At 41.7% G+C, this 23,335-nt stretch overlaps 1 protein-coding gene across 2 annotated transcripts; it reads left to right on the top strand.

Annotated features, from left to right (window-relative positions):
• Positions 1–23,203, top strand: LOC147865941 (protein TORNADO 1-like). Of its 2 annotated transcripts, none has more exons than XM_087316273.1 (2): positions 1–370; positions 471–2,873. In XM_087316273.1, exons 1-2 carry the CDS (start codon positions 250–252, stop codon positions 2,594–2,596), a joined length of 2,247 nt encoding a protein of 748 aa, XP_087172399.1. In that variant the 5' UTR covers positions 1–249; the 3' UTR covers positions 2,597–2,873. The 2 variants fall into 2 exon arrangements, 1 of the variants encoding a protein (XP_087172399.1); XR_015529454.1 differs by lacking the exon at positions 471–2,873 and adding an exon at positions 22,239–23,203 and having other exon boundaries at positions 233–370.
• Positions 23,204–23,335: the final 132 nt, after the last annotated feature.

The raw sequence follows: 23,335 nt of genomic DNA, 5'->3' as shown, positions 1-23,335 counted from the left end.
CTCTAAACGACACCTCAGAAGAATATATGAGAGAGGAGGAGGTAATGGATTTCATGGATCAGCTTGCACCGCCAAAGAAGGGGGCAGAGACAGCTGGCAGCACCCCCTTCCTCACCTCCTCAACTACACAGCCTTCAATTAGGTTACTTCGGAGGCTATGAATTAAGCCGATCTGCTACTGCTGCAGTGGTTGATGCACTTTCTCGGACCGGGCTTCCATTCCTTGAAATTGGTTGGCATTTTGATAGAATGGACCCTGCCATCGAGGCGCAGCTGTGGAGGAACCAGCGCAATTTCATGTTGGGATCAGATTTGAAGCGAGTGCCTGCGACGTCCATCCGATTGTTCATCTGCGGAGATCCATTCGCAGGCAATATATGAATGACCACACTCTCTCAAATATTGAAAATCCGATTGATGAAGATAAACACACACTAACTAACATTTGCACTGCATTTTGTTTGGCGCAGGAAAGACTACACTTGTATGCACCATGCGTTCCATGTATGGGAGAAAGAGGGATAGGCTGAGAGCCCTGTTTAGTGGAGAACGCACAAAAGGAATCGAGGTGCAAGCCATTAAAACGGATGGAATTAGAGTGTCATTGTGGGACATGGCAGGCCAGCAAGAGTTCCACGCATTCCACGATTGCATGTTCCCCGACATAGGAACCAGCGCTTATCAGTTCCCATCCATGTTCATGTTCGTTTGGAGTCCCATGGAGAGCCAAAGTAGCGACAAAGGAGCAGAGAAAAAAGAGGCTGACTTCGAAACAAGCTTCAGATACTGGCTCAGATTCCTCGCCTCCAAAAGCCCTCAATCCATCATTCCTCTCAAAGTGATCCTGGTATTCACAAGAGCAGACCAAATGGATTTCGTCTCGAGCTCTGTCTCAAATTCCATCAACTCGCTTCGATCAGAATTCAAATCTGTGATTGACATCGTCAAGCCTCAATTTGATGTGGATGCCAGAAACAAGGATTCTGTCAAACCTGTAGCAAAACATGTTTTCAGCATTGCCAAAGATGTGCTCCAAGGTATTGAACTCTACGACATCTGCACCCAGGTAAGCAAAAACCTCTTGAATTATACGAAGACCACAAAGGAACGAATCATTACATGGGAGGATTTCAGCAAAATCTGCAATAATGATGACAAAGCTAAATTAAATGCAATCGCCATGTCCTTGAATGAGTCTGGTGACATCATATACATAAGCAGAATCAAACACATCATTCTTGATCCAAATTGGTTCTGCAATGAGATCATGGGCAGCCTCATTGGTTTCCCAAACTCTAAAGCTACTATTGTATTCAACAAAGGATGCATTCCTCGACATTTTCTAGAGCAGAAGTTTGAATCCATTGCAGCCAAATCTAATGTGAAGGGCTCGTTACTAGTAGACATAATGGAAGCCATGCACCTATGCTGCACACTCCCCAAAAGATCTTCAGATCTCATCTTTATCCCAACCATATTGCCACATGGGGGTGTCGAACAACTCCAATGGACTCGAATGGATGATAATGTTACTTTTGTGTACACGGCTAGAAGGTTAGAGTGTGAGAACAAAGACCTCACATTTCTTACACCAGGCTTGTTTCCGAGAATTCAAGCATTATTTAGCAATGCTTTCGAATCTAAGCATGATAATGTTGTCATCACACTAGGCAAATATTTCATGTCCATTTGTTTTCCAAAGAGCGAGGTCATTGTCATGTTCTGCCAAGCGAAATCAAACCATGTCATAGATGTGCTAATTCGGGCTCAAAATAATACACAACAAGACATCCTAAGTACCTTAGCTTTTGTGCAAAAGAGTATCATCAACAACTTGATTACAATATGTGCACAACCCTTCGGTGTACAAGGGGTTAAGTTGATAGAGAGCGTCATCCGGCCTGATTGCTTACTTTATCCATCAATGGTGCAATGTAGAGAAGATCAATGCGTGCAAGTAACTTATTTGAAGGACCAATTTAGAAAAAAGCTTGAGCGAGCTGAGAAAGAAATATATGATTGGAAACGAACAACAGATATGCCTAATCCTCTATCAAATGATTTAATTGATCTCCTGGGTTTGGAGTATTATGGGGAGGTCCTAAAATCATATAAGAAATGGTTTGAGGTGGAGGTGCAAAATTCATTGTTGGAGAACGATGAATATGTTGATGAATCTAGGAAATATCAAAGTTATGAAGATGTGATTATAACTAGCTTGGAAAATGGCCTAATGCAAGAAGATATATTAACATTAGAAGAGGCAAAAGAGGTACAATCTAGTAAGGTTATGGTAAAGTTACTTTTAAGTTTACATCATAAAATGGATGCCACTCACAATGAAGTCCTCAAGTTACACAATAAGATGGATCAAATGATCAAGGAGCTACATGAAATGCATAAAGAACTTCAAGATATGAGGAATGATGTTATCGGCAAGATTGAGAACTCTATAAGTAAGCTATTGAAAATGGCCCTAGAGAATGAGACAGAGAAGCAACTCCCTCGTGTCGCCCTCCTTACGACTAAATTTCCCAAGTCAACCTTTGAGAATATTTTGAGATGGGTTTCTAGAGATGAACTTGTGAGAATCTAGTTATACTGTGAGGATGAAAAATTACCACACCCAGTAGAAAACCAGCCTGGTATCACCCTCACCTCTTTGTCAGAGTCTCACGTAGAGTGTTTACAAAAAGTTGTACCATATATCAATGGTCTATTTCATATTTTGACTATAGCGGCTAGACTCGGTATTTCCTCTATGGTACCTCTTGCAAGCTCCTTGATTCCTGATTGGACACCCCACCTCAAACTAGCCAAACAATATCCTATGGTACAAAGTCATTTTAAATCAAAAAAGGATATATTTCTAATTGAACTAGAGTGTGCTTCCAAAGAGTGGCAAAAATGCCTGGCATCTATATTAAAAGAAAATGGAGGTTTGTCCGATGAAAACATAGCTAAGAAGTTCCATCTCAAACGTACCATCTACGATAAAGGTGATGGGAGTACTCAAGTTGCATGGTTATGCAAGTTGCATTGTGAAGGAAAACGGTCCTTCCCACTAGGCTAAATTATATCTTTCTATGTGGGTTCAAATAGAAAAGCTCAATTTTAGTATTTCTTGTAAACCTTTGAGTATTACCCCTATGAATCTAGATGGGCATTTGCAACTAAGAATAAGTGTCTTGTTTTAAAATCAATATTAATGATCATGGTTATTTGTGGATTTAAATCAAGTGTACAATGTCTTTCTCTTATTAAATGTGTCTCTTCTAGGTATGTTGCATCGATTGCACAACTTCTTCTCAAATAAAATTGTACATCCTTATGAAGGTAAAACTAGCAAGAATGGTTGACAAGTACTCTCCGGTTATCAAAAATAGGGTATTAGACCTCCCTTAACTATCTTGACAAAGAAGCTAGTTTCGGCCATAATGTGGCTTAACCTACCACGTAATGAGTTAAACGATGTACAAAAGCACATCAAATGAGAAAAAAATGCTACAAATAGTTAGGAATCACAATCACATACTAGAACATTATTGAAACCTTGAATTGAAGCTCTCAACACGAATCCCTTTATGAGTGAATGAGAGAAAGATGTAATGTATTATCATTTTTGGAGGTTAAATTGAACTAGTCTAGGACACCTAAAAAGAAAATTGGCATCATGTAATACATATGAAAGTGACTATAACTCCTAATGTTCAAGACTTTGCTATATAATGTCAAAATTGAGACTCTAATGAAGAGAGAAATTCATGCAAGAATTGCTTTGGTTGAGGATGTTACATTGGATTTATTCCTAAAATTTAAACTATTAAAAGCCAATTCTTACATCTCATCATATTCTTAAATTTTCTTGCATGGGTTACATTGCTCAAATTGTTACATCTCATCCCTGATGCGATATATGATATATCACATCCCTAACAAGTCAATAATCCTTCGGGAAAATCTTTATTGCATTATACAAAAAAGAAACTACTAACTACTCCATCATTTAAATACAATTATGTATATGTATACCAACATGGGTATATCCCTCAAACACCAAGTTGACATTTCTCCTACAAAATGAGTTGTTTTTCTACTTCTAAATAAAGTTAGGAGTGTGTACCTTTTAGAGATATGATCTAAAGTAAGCATAAGATAAGGACAAAAGATAGATAGATAGAAAGGAGAGAGAGAAATAAGGGTGCCAATCCACCCGACCACCCCCGAGTGAAGGGATCCAGACGGACTCGAGCCTCGATCGGCGTCCCATACCACCGCCGTGGCGTCGAGTCGTACCTCGTGCTGGCGCGCTCGCTACAAGAGTTGACCCACCACAAGAACAGAGTCTCGACGTAGTCAAAAGATGATGAAATGAGGGTAGCTAGGCCTCTTATTTATAGCAATACCCAAGGCCCCCGGGCAAGTTCACGTTGTCTCAATCTGGAGGATTAAAAGTAATCCTCCCCTTCTTTACAGTCTCGTTTAACCCTCACACTTATCCACGTGTATAGAATACTATGGTAAATTCTCACCACGGGATATTATATGGTCATGCCCGTAATATACTCCCCCTCTTTAAAACATTGCACTCTTGCAATGGAAAGTTAGGGAAGTTAGTTCTGAGAGTATTTTCGCGTTCCCATGTGGCAATTTTTTTTGATTTATCCATCCATTTTATTTTAAATTTTCGGATTACTTTAGTACATAATTTTTTTGTTTTAACATCGTGAATTCTTTCTGGTACATGTGGTTTAGAAGATAATTCTTCAGAAGTAACCAGAGTTTCAGTTGTAACTGTATTGTCGCAAGACGACTCACATGAAAAATTGGATGAATTTCAACACCATCGGGAAGAGAGAGACGATAGGCTAATGACCCAATGCGTTTGAGGACTGTAAAAGGTCCACAAAACCATGGGGCAAACATAGCGCACTTACCCTTGGATAATGTGTTAGAATTGTGACGTACACGTAAAAATACCTTCTGTCTAGGGTTGAATACACGAGGTTGCCTATGATGATCGACATAAAAATGTGCTCTATCTTGAGCTGTTTTTATATTATCTCGTGCAATATGAAACATATCTTGTATATCCCAAAGAAAGTTTTGCGTACTTCGCAACTCATCATGATGTATATTAACATCAATCAGGGCTTGTGGCTGAAAACCATACATCAACATAAATGGACTATATCCTGTCGATGTATGCTTGGAGTTGTTATAAGCAAACTCCAAAATTGGGAGATAAAGTTCCCATTTGGTTGGTTTTGTACCAACGTATGCTCGAAGCATGTCCTCAATAATTTGATTTACTTGTTCTGTCTGTCCATCGGATTGAGGATGATCCGTGGAGCTCATGCTCAATGTAGTTTCTAATTTCTTAAAGACTTGCATCCAGAAGTCACTAGTAAACTTTGGATCTCGATCACTCACGATATCCATCGGTAACCCATAAAAACGAAATAACTCGTCGATGAATTGGTAAACCAATTCAGGAGTTGTTATCGTGCTTTTCGTAGCAATAAATCTGGCCATTTTAGTTAGTCTATCAACCACAACCCAGATGACATCATGGCCTTTTTGGGTGCAAGGAAGGCTAACAATAAAATCCATGGATATACTTTCCCAGTTATTATTGGGAATGTGAAAGGGATGTAAAAGTCCTTAACCTGACATTGGTGACATTTAGTCACATAACTATGTATGTCAGGACGCATCTTAGGCCACTAGAATTGAGTGGAGATGAGAACGAGTCTACGATGTATTCTAGGGTGCCCCATAGAGGGTGCATCATGACATTAAAAAATAATTCTCTTTTTGACGTCAGGCAAATCTGGAACACAGACCTTCCCATTACGGTAGAGCAGACCGTTAGCAATGTGGAAGTATTCCTTCGAGGATGTGGTGGTGCCTGTTCCAGACTCAATGCTTGCCCAGTATTTCGCAAAATAACTGTCATCAGGATACTTTTCTCGAAGGTGATCATAAAGATATGATGTTATTTCAATGAAGCTAAGCATGTTAACTTCACAAATGTGACTTAGTGGATCAACGACAATGTTCATGGAGCCTTTAGGATATCGTATGGAAAAAATCAAACCCCTGGATAAGATCAGCCCATCGTGCCTTACAACCTTTCAGGTCTTGTTGGTCAACAAAATATTTCAAGGACTCGTGGTCCGTTGTTACCACAAAGCGATTTCCATAAAGATAATGACGCCATGTTTTGAGCGCATGTATAACTGCAAATAATTCCTTTTCTTGAACGGTATACCGACATTGACCAGAATCAAGTTTCTTACTCTCGAATGGTATTGGTTTACCATCTTTGATATAAGACAACACCTATAGAAGATCAGTAAATGGCATCGTCAATTGGGAGTAATTACGAAGGGATTTTCGTAAAAACCTGACAAAACCAAGGAATGATCGAACTTCTCGAATATTGCGAAGAGTGGGCCAAAGCTTGATTTTCTCGATGTGAGAAGGATCAATTTCAACTCCTCGTTCGGTTATGAGATGTCCAAGATAAGTAATTGATTTCTTGAAGAACTCACATTTTGAGATCTTCGCATAAAACTGTTTGTCACGCAATGTTTGTAAAACAAAGCGGACGTAGTCAAAAGATGATGAAATGAGGGTAGCTAGGCCTCTTACTTATAGTGATACCCAAGGTCCCCAGGCAAGTTCACACTTGGCCTAATGGGTTGTCTCAATCCCGAGGATTAGAAGTAATCCTCCCCTTCTTTACACTCTCGTTTAACCCTCACACTTATCCACGTTGTCATGCCTTTCGGCTCCAGATCGTTTCGTGAGTCGGGTGGGAACCACTGAGGTTTTGGACTAGGAGAAAGAAGAATATGAGATAAGACTAGTAATGAATAGGTAGAAAGAGAGGTAAGTTATGAATCTCGTAAATCCCACGCGTTTAGTGTATTTAATCAATATTTAGATAGTAAGAGACAATTTAGATGACAAATTCGTGAATCCCACGAATATATTATATTGGTCAATCCTTACAAAATAATCAACAACCATATACATCTTTTTCTCTTCCTTATATGGTGATGGAAGAGTCTCAGTTTATTACATGCAAGCATCATGCTTTTTCTAACTTTAGTTTTCATGCATACTACATGTGCATGATTAGCTATCTATCACATCTTTTCTTTTAACTCGAGTGTGTATGCATGAATAACTTTTCTATCATGCTTATCTAGAATATTTAGATGGGATAAAGTTTAGTATAACATTAAAACTCATAATATGCTAGTATAGTGGTAAGGCTTAAAATCGTTAACATGGAGGTACAAGGTTTGAATCTTGCCCTAAGCATGTAACAATATTTTTAATATTTCCTTTTATTTATTTATGCGTACTACAATCGGATATATTTTTTTACATATTTCACGTAGTGTGCGAATTACACTACGACAACGTGTATAGAATACTATGGTAAATTCTCACCACGGGATATTATATGGTCATGCCCGTAACAGTACCCCATACCTCTACTTCCACCTCGTTACAATTTACCATTGCTTGGACCACTAGGCAGTTGTTGAGTACCACTATAACCAAGCATCATTGTTGAGACAGTTGTTTGTATAGCTTTGGCATCATTTCCATGGTAAATGTGAAATTAACTCTTGGGATAGCCAAAAACTGCCCATTAGAAAATATGAATCATAAGATAGGCAAGATTTTAGCATTCCATCAAACTCCAAGCCTGGGTTTCTTCAAGTGGCTTTCATCTTTATCAATATCTCTTTTGTCCTTGAACTTGGTACATTCTTTTCAAAATTCATTTTTCCTACCATCATCAAGGATTACCTTTCCCCTAGTATTCACTAGTTTTAAGCCATTGTTCTTTAACCGAGACAAACTTTGTGCCCTAAATGAATAAATCAAATTTATGTAGCAAAACCGAGCATTTGCACAGGGTTTAGGGTTTAAATACACCTACTCACATTATTGTGCACCTTGTCATATTGTACTTTCCCCTTTTCTAATATATCAATGTAATCATTATTCTCCAAATTATCGTAATATTTTTCCACTTTATAAACTAGCAAAGATTTTGCGCCATCTTGCACAAAGTAGGAGTTCAAGCTATTAACAATGTAAACGTGAGTGTTTGCAGAAGCGTAAAACAGAGAACAACATAGAGAGAGAAAGAGAGAGAGAGACAGAGAGAGCAGAACGTAATTTCCAAAATTATATCAAGACTCTGCTTTTTTCACACTGTGCTAAGTAGTACTATTTATACAAGTCCTCTTGGGACTGACAGAAGTACCATGTACTTCAATGCTCACACGAGCATCTGACACTTACTACGAGACTATAGATACCTAGTAGTCTATCCTATTCTAGGCTTCCGATTGGACTGCCGGTTACGGATTGCACCCGGCCTCCACTGCTTGCCGGTTCGGTTGCTCACCGTCATACCGATCCGTTTCGCCCGATCCGTCTCGCTTACCGGCTCCGGCTTATTCAGCCGATCCGGCTCCGGTTGAGCTTGCCGCTCAACACTCCCCCTCAAGCTCAACCTGAGGTGGGGTCGTAGTGTCGACCTCTGTGGCATTCGGTTCTTTCAACCGATTTCTCCTGGCGTCACTCCGCCTTGCTCGCGCTCCTCGTCCGGTCCGGTCCCGTTTGCCGCAACCCCTTTGGTTCTGCGCGCCTCGACCCTCTCGGTTGGCATGTCTGCTCAATAGGCCCATCTCAGCAGTCACGTTGTTGTGACTCCGACGCTTGCCGATCCATCGGTTCTCCCACGATGGCATCGACTTTCGCTGTGTCCGTGTCCCCTTGGTCTTCAGTCGATCCGACTCATCCGGATCCATTTGTTGATCCGAGTCAGCTGTCTCCGACTCGTTCCAGCTCTTGTCCGAATCGGTACACTCCGATTCGACTTCCGGCTTCAGGCCTCTCACCACATCGGACCACTTCCGTGTCTTGGCCTTCTCCATGCTTCCCTTGGCTTCTTCAGCCGGTGAACCGAAATCGAATTCTTCATTCGACTCCGCATCATGGTCAGTACCGTCGTGATGACCTCTGCACAGCATGCACTTCTCTTCCTGAGTGCACAACTCTTCTTCACAGCCGCTTGCTCCGACCTGTTCGGATGTGTCGACTTCCTTCGCCGACTCGGCTTCCTTTATCTTCTTGTCTCCTCTTCTTCCGGCTCTCCTCTTACCGATGGGTTCAACAGTTTGTTGGCCTTTGCCCGTTTCGGTAGAGACTTTGCCCTTGCTTCTCCCCCTCAAGTGCGGCACGTCGAGATGCTGAACACCAAGCATGTCGGTAAAGTGCTGCAACTTGTCCGATCCGAGCGGCTTGGTGAAGATGTCGGCAGCTTGCCGATCCGTATGAACATACCGTAGGTCAACTTCACCGCTCAGGACCCGCTCACGCACGAAGTGGTAGTGCACCTCGATGTGCTTTGTGCGAGCATGGAACACGGGGTTCCTGGCGAGCTGCAGGCTGCTCATGTTATCGCAGTAAATCGGGATCGGGGTTGGTACCTCGATCCGCAAGTCTCGCAGCAGTCGCCAAAGCCAGATGGCTTCACAAGTGGCAACGGTAGCGGCCCGGTACTCAGCCTCAGTGCTTGACAAAGCCACTGTGGGCTGCTTCTTGCTGCTCCACGCAACGGCCACCCTACCTATGGAGAACATGTATCCGGAAGTGGAGCGGCGATCAGACGCATCACCGGCCCAGTCAGCATCTGTGTAACCGACAAGCTCTTCGGGTATACCTCGCCGGTATAGCAGTCCCCGGTCCTTAGTGCCGCTGACATACCGTAATATTCTTTGCGCGCACTGAAGGTGCTCCACGGTCGGCTTCTGCATGAACTGACTTACCATGCCGACCGGATAGCTGATGTCGGCTCGGGTGATGGTTAAGTAGATCAGGCTTCCGACAACCTGTCGGAACCGTTTCTCATTGTAGGCTGGTCCGGAGTTGGGACGGAGCTTCTGGTTCCGATCCAAGGGTGTGGAGACAGGTCGGCAATACGACATGCCGAACTTATACAGCATATTCAACACGTAATGTCGTTGTGAGAGCAATATGCCGTCGGGGGTCCGGATCACTTCGATCCCAAGAAAATAATGGAGTTCCCCCAGGTCCTTCATTTCAAATGCATCCGACAACTGGGACTTGACGTGGTTGATTTCCGGAAGACCCGGTCCGGTGATGACTAAATCATCCACATACAAGAGTATACATACCGGACCGTCAGAGCCTTGCCGGATGAACGACGAAGAGTCCGACTTAGAGACAACAAACCCCAGCTTACGCAACCGGTGCGTGATCTTCGCGTTCCAAGCTCGAGGGGCTTGCTTCAAGCCGTAAAGCGACTTCTTCAGTCGGCATACCGCCGATTTGTTCATCTCCGATTGAAATCCGGGGGGCTGAGTCATAAAGACTTCTTCTTCAAGCTCTCCTTGAAGGAAGGCGTTCTTCACATCCATCTGGTGAAGATGCCACCCCCTTGCCGCAGCAACTGCCAGTACCACACGAACCGTCGTCATCTTCGCCACAGGAGCAAAGGTCTCGTCGTAGTCGATTCCGTGGGTCTGCGCGTATCCCTTCGCCACTAACCGGGCTTTGTACCGGTTAACAGAACCGTCGGCGTTGTACTTGACCTTGTACACCCACTTGCATCCGATCGGTTTACAGTGACGGGGAGGATCAACTAGGTCCCAAGTTTCGTTGGCATCGAGTGCCCGCATTTCTTCGTCCATAGCGGCACGCCAATTTGCGTCCTTTGCCGCTTCTGCGTAGCTCTCCGGCTCGCGCACTTCTGTCACCTTAGTCATGTACGCATAATGATGCGCCATGTATTCATTGTACCCGTACCGCACGACGGGATCCTTCTGACGGGTTGATCGGCGCAACAACACCGTCACCTGATTTGAGGCCCTTCTTGGCCAGTTCGGTCTTCGTTGCCGAAGATCTGCCTTTCTCCTTTCCGAAGTCGGATACGCACCGATCCGACTCATCGTTGCCGGTTTCGAATTCAGGCATCTTCCTCTTCCCCTTCTCTTTGCGCGTGAACCGTTTCCTTGGTTCCTTGCGCGGGGAGAGCACGGCAGAGTCTCCACCACTTGCCGTCTCGTCATCTGACTGGTCCAACCGACTCAGTCGCTCGTTCGGTCCACTCAACCGCAACGATTCCGGACTGTCATCTTGAGTCCCGGCTTCATCATCCTCTCCCAAGGCTGATTCAGGCTCACTGGCCTGATCTTCCGGCATTCGGTTGGGATTGGATGTCGGAGTCGGCGAACTCGACATCCCGGCTAACTCGGACTTCCTTCATCCAGGGGTTATAGCACTTATACCCCTTTTGCTCTTGAGCATAGCCGACTAGGATGCATTTTTCCGATTTTGCATCCAGCTTCCTCCGCTTCTGATCCGGCACATGCACATACGCTAGGCTGCCGAATATCCAAAGGTGTCTTAAGTTCGGCTTGCGCCCGAAATACAACTCATGAGTTGACACCTTGTCACCAATGCGGTTTTGTATGTAGACGGCCGTCTGGACCGCCTCCACCCAGTAGAACCGGGGCATGCTCTTCTCCTCCAGCATTGTCCTTGCCGCTTCGACGAGTGTCTGGTTCTTCCTTTCGGCCACACCGTTTTGCTCTGGTGTGAGTTCCCTTCTGCTGTAGATAACTAGTGAATTGGCCGGAAAAATATTCCTTTCCGCCATCCGATCGAAGGCATTTGATCTTCCTCTCCGATTCCCGTTCCACCATCTTCTGGAGTCTCCGGAAACAGTCGAAGACTTCGCTCTTCCGCTCAATGAGGTAGATCCAAGTATGTCGAGTATAGTCGTCGATGAAGGAGACGAAGTACCGGCTCCCGCCAAGGCTTACACTTTGTGCCGGTCCCCACACATCTGAATGGATGAGATCGAGCTTGTTACGGCTCCGGTTCCGTTCGATGGGGAATGGAATCCGGTGTTGCTTCCCAAGTTGGCAGGTTTCACAAATTTTGGCTCTCCGGCCACTGAACTTTGGCAAACCGAAAACGACTTGTTTTGTTTGCAGGTCTTGAAGCCTCTGGTAGTTGACGTGGCCTATCCGCTTGTGCCATAGGTCGATGTCCGACTCGACCTTCTGTCGTTTCGCGAATAGAGCGGTGCCAATGTCATTGGTGTTGAGGATAAACATCCTCCCGTCTCTACGCCCTTGCGCAATGACTTCGCCCTCATCTTCAATGAAGCACCCGAGGTGCGTAAACCGCACCTGCATCCCTTGGTCAACAATCTGACCGATGGACACCAGGTTCTTCGTGATCGTCGGAACGTGTAATACGTTCATCAGCTTCCCTTTCTGTCCGACGTGGCTTAGAGGGACTTCTCCGACGTGCACGATTGGGTGTGGAATGTCGTCTCCGGTTTCGACTACTCCTGGTTGATCCGGTTTCTCCAGAAAGGAGAACCACTCTTTGTGGCTCGTCATGTGGTTCGACGCGCCAGAATCAACATACCACACTTCCTCCGTTTTGGAAGTGCTCTTCTTCATTGAGTTTGCCTTGTGATTCATCACCAAGGCTGGCCCCTTACCGGCCTTTCCGGTTCCGGATCCTCCTGATCCGTTTGCGTAGTGCGAGTTTTGCCGGCCATCCTTACCGGTCTTGCCCGATCCGGATTTGTCCGAATCGGCACGCTTTCTCCAGCACTCGCTTTCCCTGTGGCCTTTTTTGCCACAGTACCAGCATTCCGTAGCGGATTTGTCTTGCCGGCCTCCGGCACTGCCTTGACTCCCCTTCTTGTGGAAGTCCCGGAACTGCTGTCGGCACACTCATAGTGCCTCCGTTCCTGCTCTTGCCGGCTGCCTCCATTGCGTGCCGACCCACCTCTTCCACCACGCCCACAGTGCCGATCCGTTCCCGTGTACAACATTCGGTTGTCCGGGGATGCACTGGTAGATGCACCGGCGTGGTTCTCCTCTACAAGGAGCATCGACTGTAAGTCGAAGAATGAGGGGGTATTCTCCCTTGTACACACCGCAGTCCGGAACGCTCTGAACTTGGACGCCAAGCCTCCGAGACACACCTGCACCATCTCGTCTTCCTCTACGGTAACATTGATAGAGGCGAGTGAGTCGCAAATCTCCTTTATCCGGCCCGTGTAGTCTGCCACGGACATGTTCTTCTGTCGAACATTGCTCAACTCCTGTCTGAGTTGCAGCTTCCGGGCAGTGGTGCTTGTGGCGAAAACCTTTTTCAGGTTCCCCCAAGCATCCTTCGGTGTCTTGGCGTCACGGATGTGGCTGAGCAGCTGATCGACGACACTTGATGCGAAGCAGTACATCACCCTGCTTGCCGCCTGTTCCCATACCGGGAAGTCCTTGTGTGCCGAGTCTGGCGCCGCATCATTCGCTCCTTCGACATAACTCCAGTACCCGTGTCCAAGCAGGTACTGGTGCATCATGTAAGACTAGGATCCGTAGTTGCTCCTGTCGAGCTTTTCCACCGGGAGCGACGTAGCCATGCCTCTATCCATGTCTTCTACTGTGTCTGTTTTCGACCTGTTAGGGTTTTCTTCTCAAGAGTAAATGTCTGCAGTAGAGGTTCTCAACCCTCGCGCTTTGATACCATGTAAACGTGAGTGTTTGCGGAAGCGTAAAACAGAGAACAACACAGAGAGAGAAAGAGAGAGAGAGACAGAGAGAGCAGAACGTAATTTCCAAAATTATATCAAGACTCTGCTTTTTCCACACTATGCTAAGTAGTACTATTTATACAAGTCCTCTTGGGACTGACAGAAGTATCATGTACTTCAATGCTCACACGAGCATCTGACACTTACTACGAGACTATAGATACCTAGTAGTCTATCCTATTCTAGGCTTCAGATTGGATTGCCGGTTACGGATTGCACCCGGCCTCCACTGCTTGCCGGTTCGGTTGCTCACCGTCATACCGATCCGTTTCGCCCGATCCGTCTCGCTTACCGGCTCCGGCTTATTCAGCCGATCCGGCTCCGGTTGAGCTTGCCGCTCAACAAACAAAGACCACTTGTAGTATGCAGACTAAACAACAGAATCTAATAAATCGGTGCATGTGCTCTGTGTCATATTCTTGTCCATTCAACATATAAAAATTTACCAACCCTCATGATTACATATAAAACTGTAATCATTCACTCATGATTACATTGTTCGAACCATTTAGTTTAAGACGGTAGAATAGAATGAGACAAAACAATATGGTTTTGTTAGAGATGTTTGTGGTAAATCTTTCTACTCCCAAATTTCATACACATGAAACTCAAAATCTTGCACAACCCCATTCTTCTAAATGATTTTGGGTCGTAAACCCTAAACCCTTCAAATTCCTACCATTACCATTTTCTTTTGTGTATGCTTTTTTTTCTTGATTTGTTTGTGGTTTCAGTAAATATTCCTAGAAAAAAACGCATTACAGTGCTTTTCTATCTACATATGTAGGGGAAACTTGATCTTCATGTGCTTTAGCCAACTCTTGCTTTAATGGACATAATTGATCTATAAGTTTTTGTTAATTTGCAATTTAGAATAGTGCTCTTCTGTGAGACAATGAGAACTACTAACATGAACAACCCATTTATAATTTCATGGGGAAAATGTTTTTATTGACATTAGGTTAATGTGACAACATCCAAGAGGAAGAGTAATATTTGTTTGTCTGGAAGCTCCTATGGAACAGAAGAAGAATCTTAATATCCCCATTCTTGAACTGGACCATTTTATTCACAATCTAGACCATTCACATGCAAAATAGAACACATTCTCAAATATTTTTTACAAAAAAAATATCCTCCATTGGTATTTAAAGAAGTCAATATACAAAACGGTTCAGTATTACAATGAATATTGCAACATATTTAAGTAAAAATCTCTTGAACAGTCATGTAGCTTCAACAATCTAGCCACCTATAACATCCATATTAATCAAGGAATTACCACCTATGACCTTTATTAATGGAGTCTATGCCACATATATTTCTAGGCATTCCACCTTTCATTTGATTAGTAGTTTCGCCCTAACACGCCTCAACACTACTTCCGATGTTCACCAAGCTACCACCGTTAGAAATCCTTGCAATCTGATCAAAACTTTGTCAATGAATTCCAATGGTTGATGTTGATGAATTGTTGCCATTGAAATCATAAGACCACTGATGAGTCCGCTTGCTAGGATCTTTACAACATTCCATGAACTTGTAGTATCTTGGTAAATAGACAGTCCCTCGAGACCTTTTCAAGTGCGCTTACTAATAACCTTTGATAAGGACCATAAAATAATATGGTGAACCATGTATTTACTAATCATTCCTTTAGTTTTTGATGTAGTTTGCTACCATCCTATGGCATTCCACATCTCCCATAAACCATGCTAAAAGGATTCAATAAACACATTTCTTCAACATGTGTGTACAACAAGTTATTATTAACACATTCTCAAATATTCAAAATCAATACCTTCGTAAGAGTTGTTACTTGTTATTAAATTTATGTTTAGGTGTAGGAAAAGAGGTTGGCTATAATGATAAGTGGTCTACATTTTTTTACACTAATTTGTTTGTTGTCTATATGTTAGGATGCTTGATGGAATTCGGTGTCATGGGACGGAGTGAGGAAGATTTTAGGTTTCATCTTAGGGAGTGCAACATACAGGATCGTATTGTCGTTGTTGTCATGTAAGATTTTAGGTGTCGTAGGGAGTGCAACAAACAAGATCGTCTGGTCGTTGTTGTCATGTAGTTATTGTCTTTATAGAGTTTATTCATGACGAGAGGATGAGTGACGATGGTGTGGGGGTTGAAGCAAATATATGAAGGGTTGAGGAAACATTTTATAATCATTTTGCTATTATTTATATAGGAATTTGGTGCTAATCGGCGAGATGGTTGATGTGGACTTAAGAAGCAATTTTTTTTAAGGGATAAGGATGAGCGAAGACGGTGTGGGGGGTGAAGCAGAATATTATGAGTAGGTACAAGAATTTGCTGAAAATGGACAGATGGTTGATGTTGAAAATGAAGCAGATTTTCTATAATGATGACTGAAGATGGTGTTGGAGGGTGAAGCAATTTTTATGAGTGTCTGAGGAGAGTGATTCATTCTATTTTTTGATGGTGTAGGGGCTGAAGCATACTTTCATGACAGGAGAAGGAGAGCACACTGGATGTCGGTCATCGCGTCTTCCAATCTCAAAGACATTACAAATTTATTCACAAATGAGGAATGCTTTAATATATCGACTCAATCAATTTCTTTTGATCGATGAGGAATCAAATCCGATTTCTATTGGGACAAGAATTCTTGGTATTAAGAATAGCGTGAAATCTGGTAAAAGATTTCCATTGAAAATGAGAGAGAACTACACACTTATTTTATATGGGCTTTGGTGGTCTACGACGAGAGGTGGTTGATGTGGACTTTGGTGGTAATCGGCTAGATGTTGGATGGGGAAAACAAAACAGATTCTTTGTATGATAAGGATGAGTAATGAGGTTGTCGGGGGTTGAAGCATACTTCACGATGGGAGAGTAGACCCGTTTCCTTTTTTGTTTTATGAGTGTTGATGGTGTGGACTTGGAAGCATTTTCTTGAGGGTCGACGAGAGTACATGCTTTGAAGCTTGGATATTTTTAATGATATCATCACCCCTTTACAATTGTCTCTTTGAAGCATTTAATACACAACAAGTCAGGCCAAATGTGTTGCTGTCATCGGAAGACATTGCTCGACTCCAGACATTGGAATTCATTGATAAAGTGATCACATTACAGGATTTATAAAGTTGGTTGAGTTTGTAGGCATTTTTGTTGTGAAAGGTTGAGGGCTAATGTCGAAAAATGAAGTTCGAAAAAGTTGGATACTCTAAGTAGGAATGTAGAGTAGGTGTTCTCTTCTTATGTCATCAAATGATTCATGCAGGTGTATATTTAGACAAGGGTGGACAACCAAGAGTTTTAGCATATGCGGAATCAAGTTCAGCTAACTTTGTCTGCAACATGAAGTTTTTAGAGACCATAACAAGGGGCAAAGGAAGATGGGTTTTAGATGCTTCTAACTACAAATGTGGCCATTTGGAAGGCAATCATGATAGAATGGACGTTTCGATGAAGCACTGACTTCTTTTTACATGCTGGAGATTGTTTTCACCTTTATATGTGGTCTCCTAGCTTGCCGTAGCAAAGGTTATATTTGGTCTTGTCTTTCATAATATATACTTGTGGAGATGAAACAATATTATATACTATTTGTATACTGCCTCTGGCCTTTTATTAATACCAATGGAGCATATGTTTTATGGAAAAAAAGAAGAAGAAAGTGTTCTACATTTTAAATATTGACTTTATTTGAAATCAAAACCTTCATTAGGGTTGCAATTAAAGTAAACCATTTTTTCTTTACTACATCTCATATTCAAGAGGTTTGGATTATACATGGATCTGATGGTCTTCTTGGCCCAGCACCTAAATCATATTGAGTCGGTGTTGAGCTCTCCTCTTAATGATGATCACATCTTCTGTACAATGTTGAATTGCATGAAGCTTGCATACGTCTCTATTATTTTGCTTGCCTAGACATTCCCCCTTTAATTGCCTCTATGATACTAGAAGTTTGCTGGTTGTATATCAACTGTTAATTTTAGGAGATGATAGTAAACATTTAGATAATTTTTAGAACAAATTCTTGGTATATGCTCATCATGTGAATCACACAAATAAATGCACTGCTATTCCATTGCTGCCTTTTGGAGACAGAAACAAGTGTGATACTTTATTACATGCCTAACACGTTAGATTCTAACTTTCAAACTTCGTAACGATTTTTGTTTTATCAATCTGTGCTTCAATGTCCCAAGACCTAGAAATGTATTAAATAGGGGTCAAATATCTTTTAGGAAGTTTTTGCAATCACATGCATATTAACATGGTTGAGAGTGTACAACTTTTGTACCATCACATGTAAATTCCATGGGCGAGAAGCCTGCATACATGCCTGTTTAATATTGACTTGGTGCCATGTTATAGAAATACATCTTGAATCCTACAAGAGCATGCCTTCTCTAAATCGACTTAGAGGCTATGATATTCAAATACATGATGGGAATGAGGTGCAAATGGATCATGTTGGGTAAACCTTTGACGTCTAACCTATTTGCAATAATATGCTATCATACTTTTAAAGTGGCCAAATTTCCAAGCAGGGAGTTCTATTTTATTGCACTCAAATAACGACACCAGAAATCAATTGAACTGACAGTGGACATTAAATATTGTGTGAATGTTAACTATATGGTCCTTTATAAGAAATCTTTATACTTTAACTTCAACAAAACAAGGCTCTGCGCTCATCAACATATTCGTTGCTTGAATTATATTCCACATGCAAAATCCGATCATAAGACATCTCTATACTTTAACTTCAACAAAACAAGGAGCTGCGCTCATCAACATATTCGTTGCTTGAATTATATTCCTGATGCAGAAACCGATCAATATCTCTATAAGTCAATGTGATGTGAGATTGATTGACATGAAGGAAAATACTAAATTTGCATTAGATATACTTGTTATACGAGAACATTTCTTCATGAGGCACTATACAACATATGGCATCAAATACATACATTTCCGAATGCCATCTATAATATAGCTCTTAAGCTATGTCAAAATAATGTTTACCCACATATAGAGGCTTCTAGGAGCACAAAATGTTCGAAACTTGAGAGAAATTTGTGCAAATTACTCTCTAGGGGAAAATATTTCCCATGAGTTTAGGAGAGAACTAATGATTAACTAACCCACTTGTAATAATATATCACAGAAAATGTTTGAAGCTCAAGAGAGGAAGACATCTGCAAACTGTCTCAAGGGACCGGTTTTCCCACCAATCTAGAAGAGAATTGAAGATGTAACACTAACTCATTGTTAGTATCTCACAAATTGGAGATGCAGGGTCTAAATCTAGATGCAAATCCACCTTACATTGAATTTGGATGTCTCTTGCAACCATAAGTTGCCCAAGATCTAACTTGCTTATGTCCACTCTACAGCTGTTGGTAACCTCTCTGGAACACAAGATAGAGGAAGATAACTGTAATACCGCTTTAATATGCCCCATGCAACCAAAACATCATCTGATTTCAGAAAAAAGACCTAAAACCATTACCAAAACATAATAGAAATGAAAATTAAAACTATTATTACAACAAAGTTACTTTGTATATTTGCCAAGGTTTTACATATAGGCAATTATTTGTACATTTCACAATGCCAGGAGCAGGCTGGAGTTACTAAATAATTACTTTACTGTACATCTAGCATGAAAAAACTAAAGTTATTATCAGTCCCTTTATCACCCACTCTGTTGGTCTCTATACAGATGAGGTACTGGATTACATAAGAGAGATATGGTGGTTCAAGATTATGCCTAGCAGGTATAGCCATACAAATATTATTGTATTCTCATGTTATTGCGTTGATATCCAATTCTCTAGAAATGCCTTAACAACAAATTCTTGGTAAACTTATATAAAACGAAAGTGATGGTATTTAACACCACCCAAGCATGGGTAACGAAATCAGAACCAGAATTCTTCTTGGGACAAGAAAAAGTGGCATACACATGGTCGTACACATACCTAAGTGTAACATTTGTAACGCCTCGGTCTCCTCATGGAAGGATGCTTGGCCTAGACTTTCTCGTGGATATGTTGCCCTTGGTTGCTTTTGAAAGAAAATGTGCACATATACAATTCAATAGCCAGAAGCTAAATTGTGGCTATTTGATAGGCTTGTCGCACTGACTCTTGTCAGATACTTGGGGACCGAGTCTATTCAAGGCAATTAACTGGCAAGATTTGGAGAGAGCTTTGGTCTCAATGATTACGTGCATGATAAAGTGCATATCAATTCCCCATGATATAATTCAGGAAGAGATGTTAGCAGCCCAAACAATCACCAAAGCATTATTCCGAATCCTGATCACTGGTATCCAATGAGTTTGGGAGATGCCTTTCTGAAAGTACTCAAGGTTGGCACTTATGTCATCAAAACAACTTCCTGAACATGGAGATGGTCACTGTTGGCAAAACACAACATTGTTTCGAGTCACATGGCATAAAAATAAATGCACTACCCCTGTCACAAAATAGATTGGACTGTCTCCATCTAATACTGATCAGAGCTGATGTATCAAATTGAATAATGAAAGAACATGGAAGATGGCCCACTATTAGGCATACTTTTTACACGCATCGCAGGATGGATTTATCATAAGGTCCTCATATATGGACATACATCAATACCATGTGCCTATGTTGTTGGATAGGTTGGCTACAGTAGTCGTTTCACCAGGTAGATATTGAGGTAGGAAGATATGCATGCATACATTTAGAAAAAAGAATTAGCCCAATTGTGTCATGAAGAAGTGGAATATGGGAGTGTATAATTTTCATTGTAGTGTTTGTTAATGATATAGGAAATATAATTGCCTCTTTAACCATGGCTTTTGGCCCATCATAGAAGGTAATGGAATATGAGGACCAATGATGCTTGGGGTTGTTCTTGTTAGAACTCAAGAAACACAGGGAGAAGTTGGTGAAGGAAAACAATACAACCACAGAAGCACATCAACAAAGAACAATAACAACTTTCCTTAGCCCCATCACTCCTATTCATGTTGCAAGTTAATCAAGGGCCACACAAGGGAGCTCCCAACTGGGACATTGCAAAGGGGTTATAATAGATTGGTACTTTCAATTTTTCATGCAATTAGGCCCCATATTTGTGGACCACGATCTCGCCATCCTTGTCATTGACAGATGAAGGTCATTTCTCCTACCATCACGGATGCTTCGCTTGCTTTGGAAATATGTACTGAATACTTTGCACGATGTACTAGTGTAGATACCTCTACCCAGATCCATTAGTATCCAGCCCTTCCACTACTACTTTCTTCATTGCGGGGATGGTGAATCAGGCTATTGAAAGGTCACACGCAAGAATGGAAAAATCACGAGGGTATAGTTCCAAAGCAAATTAATGGTGCCTGTTGAAAGAAGATATATTTGTTTTGTATATGCAAGGGGAAAATGCTCATTGTAACCAATGGAAAAGATATGAGTGTATAAATACATACATGGAATTCAATTGACGATTCCAAGGGAATGAACAAGTAAATGTGACAACGCAATCTGAGTGTGAAATACACTAACTACATATTAAGATCAGGGGTAAAGTGCTCAAATATTTTTTACTCATCAAAAGGTTATGAAGGTATCAACCAGATGCAACACCGAAATACTCTTATGTGAAATGTACACTTGATAATAGATTTGTGAAAAAAGGTACTTCCTTCAGTGAATTTGAAATATATATTTTTCCTAGAATTTATTGAAATCATTTGACACCAAAATTTTGGAAGATTCTAATATAGTCAAATTTAGATGTACTTGTCCTTTCAGTTTGAACACTTAAAGATTATTTAAATAATTGCAAGCATTTGGGGTTTTAATTAGCAGAGAAAATTTCTTCCAGGTTTAACATGAGATAATCATGCATTAAAAACTTATAGAAATGGGCCAGTCTGAGTGTTTTCTTACCTCTTTTTATGCCTATGCATTCTTCTACTCCTGAGACTACAAAAAGACAATTAAGCTTCATCTTGACTCCCTCAACTGCTTTTATGAATCAGAGATTTGTGATCCTTCCATTGTTATCAAAGTTTACCTCCATAATTTGAGGAAAAGAAATCAACCAGCTATATCACAAGAAGTTTTAGGAGTTTTTTATGTGGAAAGCGTCTACTTTCCTTCATGTCTCCCTACAAAGCTAGGTACCTAATGTGTGGAAGAATCCACCTTCCCTTGATCTTTCTTACCATGTTCAACATCAGAAAATGAGAGATATTATCTAATGCTTGTTGTTTCATAAGAGGTAGGAGTACATGTCATAAATAAAACAACTTGTCCAAGTTGTGATCGAGAATACCTAGTCCTAGACTTCCAAAAGAAGAAGAAAATGAAAGATATGAATCTACTGCTTGTCGTGCCATAAGAGGTAGAAGTACCTGTCATGATATCGAGCTCTTCGAATAATGTAAAACATTGAATGACATGTGTAAGGGAGTAAAACTAATTATAAAAAATTGTTCATCTGCGACATCCATTGATGAGGATAAACGCACACTAGCGCACTTGCACTGCATTTTGTTTTGGCGCAGGAAAGACTACTCTTTGTATCCACCATGCGTTACATCTATAGCCCCCCACGCAAGAGAGATAAGTTTATGAGAGCCCTGTTTCCTGCACAAGCTCGCACAAAAGGAATCGAGGTGAGAGCCATCGAAAGAGACGGAATTCAAGTGTCAATGTGGGACATGGCAGGCCAGCAAGAGTTCCACGCATTCCACAACTGCATGTTCCCGGACATAGGAGCCAGCTCTTATAAGCTTCCATTCATGTTCATGTTCGTTTGGAGTCCCATGGAGAGCAAAAATCATAAGAAAGGAGGGAAGAAAACAGAGTCCAACATCGTAGACAGTTTCAGGTACTGGCTCAGGTTCCTTGCCTCCAAAAGCGATAGGTCCAACATTGCCCTCAAAGTGATCGTGGTATTCACTCGAGCAGACCAAATGGAGTTTTTCTCTCGCTCTCTCTCACGTTCCATTGATTCACTTCGATGAAAATTTAAAGGGGTGAGTGCCATTGCTAATCGTGTGTTCGATGTGGATGCAAGGAAGCAGGATTCTATGAGATCTTTACTGGTCTGCATCTTCGACATTGCTAAAGACATGCTCCAAGGCATTCAACTGTACAACATCTATACACAAGTAGGTGAACATCTCTCCAATCATTTGAAAAACTCAAATGAACGAATCATTACATGGAACAAGTTCAAAGAGATATGCTATCCACTCCATTTTTCCAATGACAAAGCTAAATTTAACGCAATCGCCCTATCCTTGAATGAGTTCAGTAGCATCATATACATAAACGGAATCAACCACATCATTTTTTATCCCAATTGGTTCTGCAATGAGATCATGGGAAGCCTCATTGGTTTCTCAAACTCTAAAGTATGTAAGGATACTATTGTATTTGACACTGAATTCCCCCAGTGAGATTTCTTGGAGGAGCTCTTGGAATCCATTACCAACACTAATGTTAAGGGCTCATTACTAGTAGACTTGATGGAAGCAATGCACCTATGCTGCAAAGTAACCATTAACCATAGTGTCCCCAATAGCAATGTGGATTGTATCTTTATCCCAACCTTATTGACATATGGCTCAGGTATGGAGAAACTTCGATGGAGGTC

This window comes from Azolla caroliniana, unplaced genomic scaffold, assembly GCF_043228905.1.
Source record: "Azolla caroliniana isolate FFs.n. ecotype wild unplaced genomic scaffold, voAzoCaro1.0.p SCAF_3, whole genome shotgun sequence".
NCBI lineage: Eukaryota > Viridiplantae > Streptophyta > Polypodiopsida > Salviniales > Salviniaceae > Azolla > Azolla caroliniana.
This window is presented reverse-complemented; position numbering and strand designations above follow the sequence as displayed.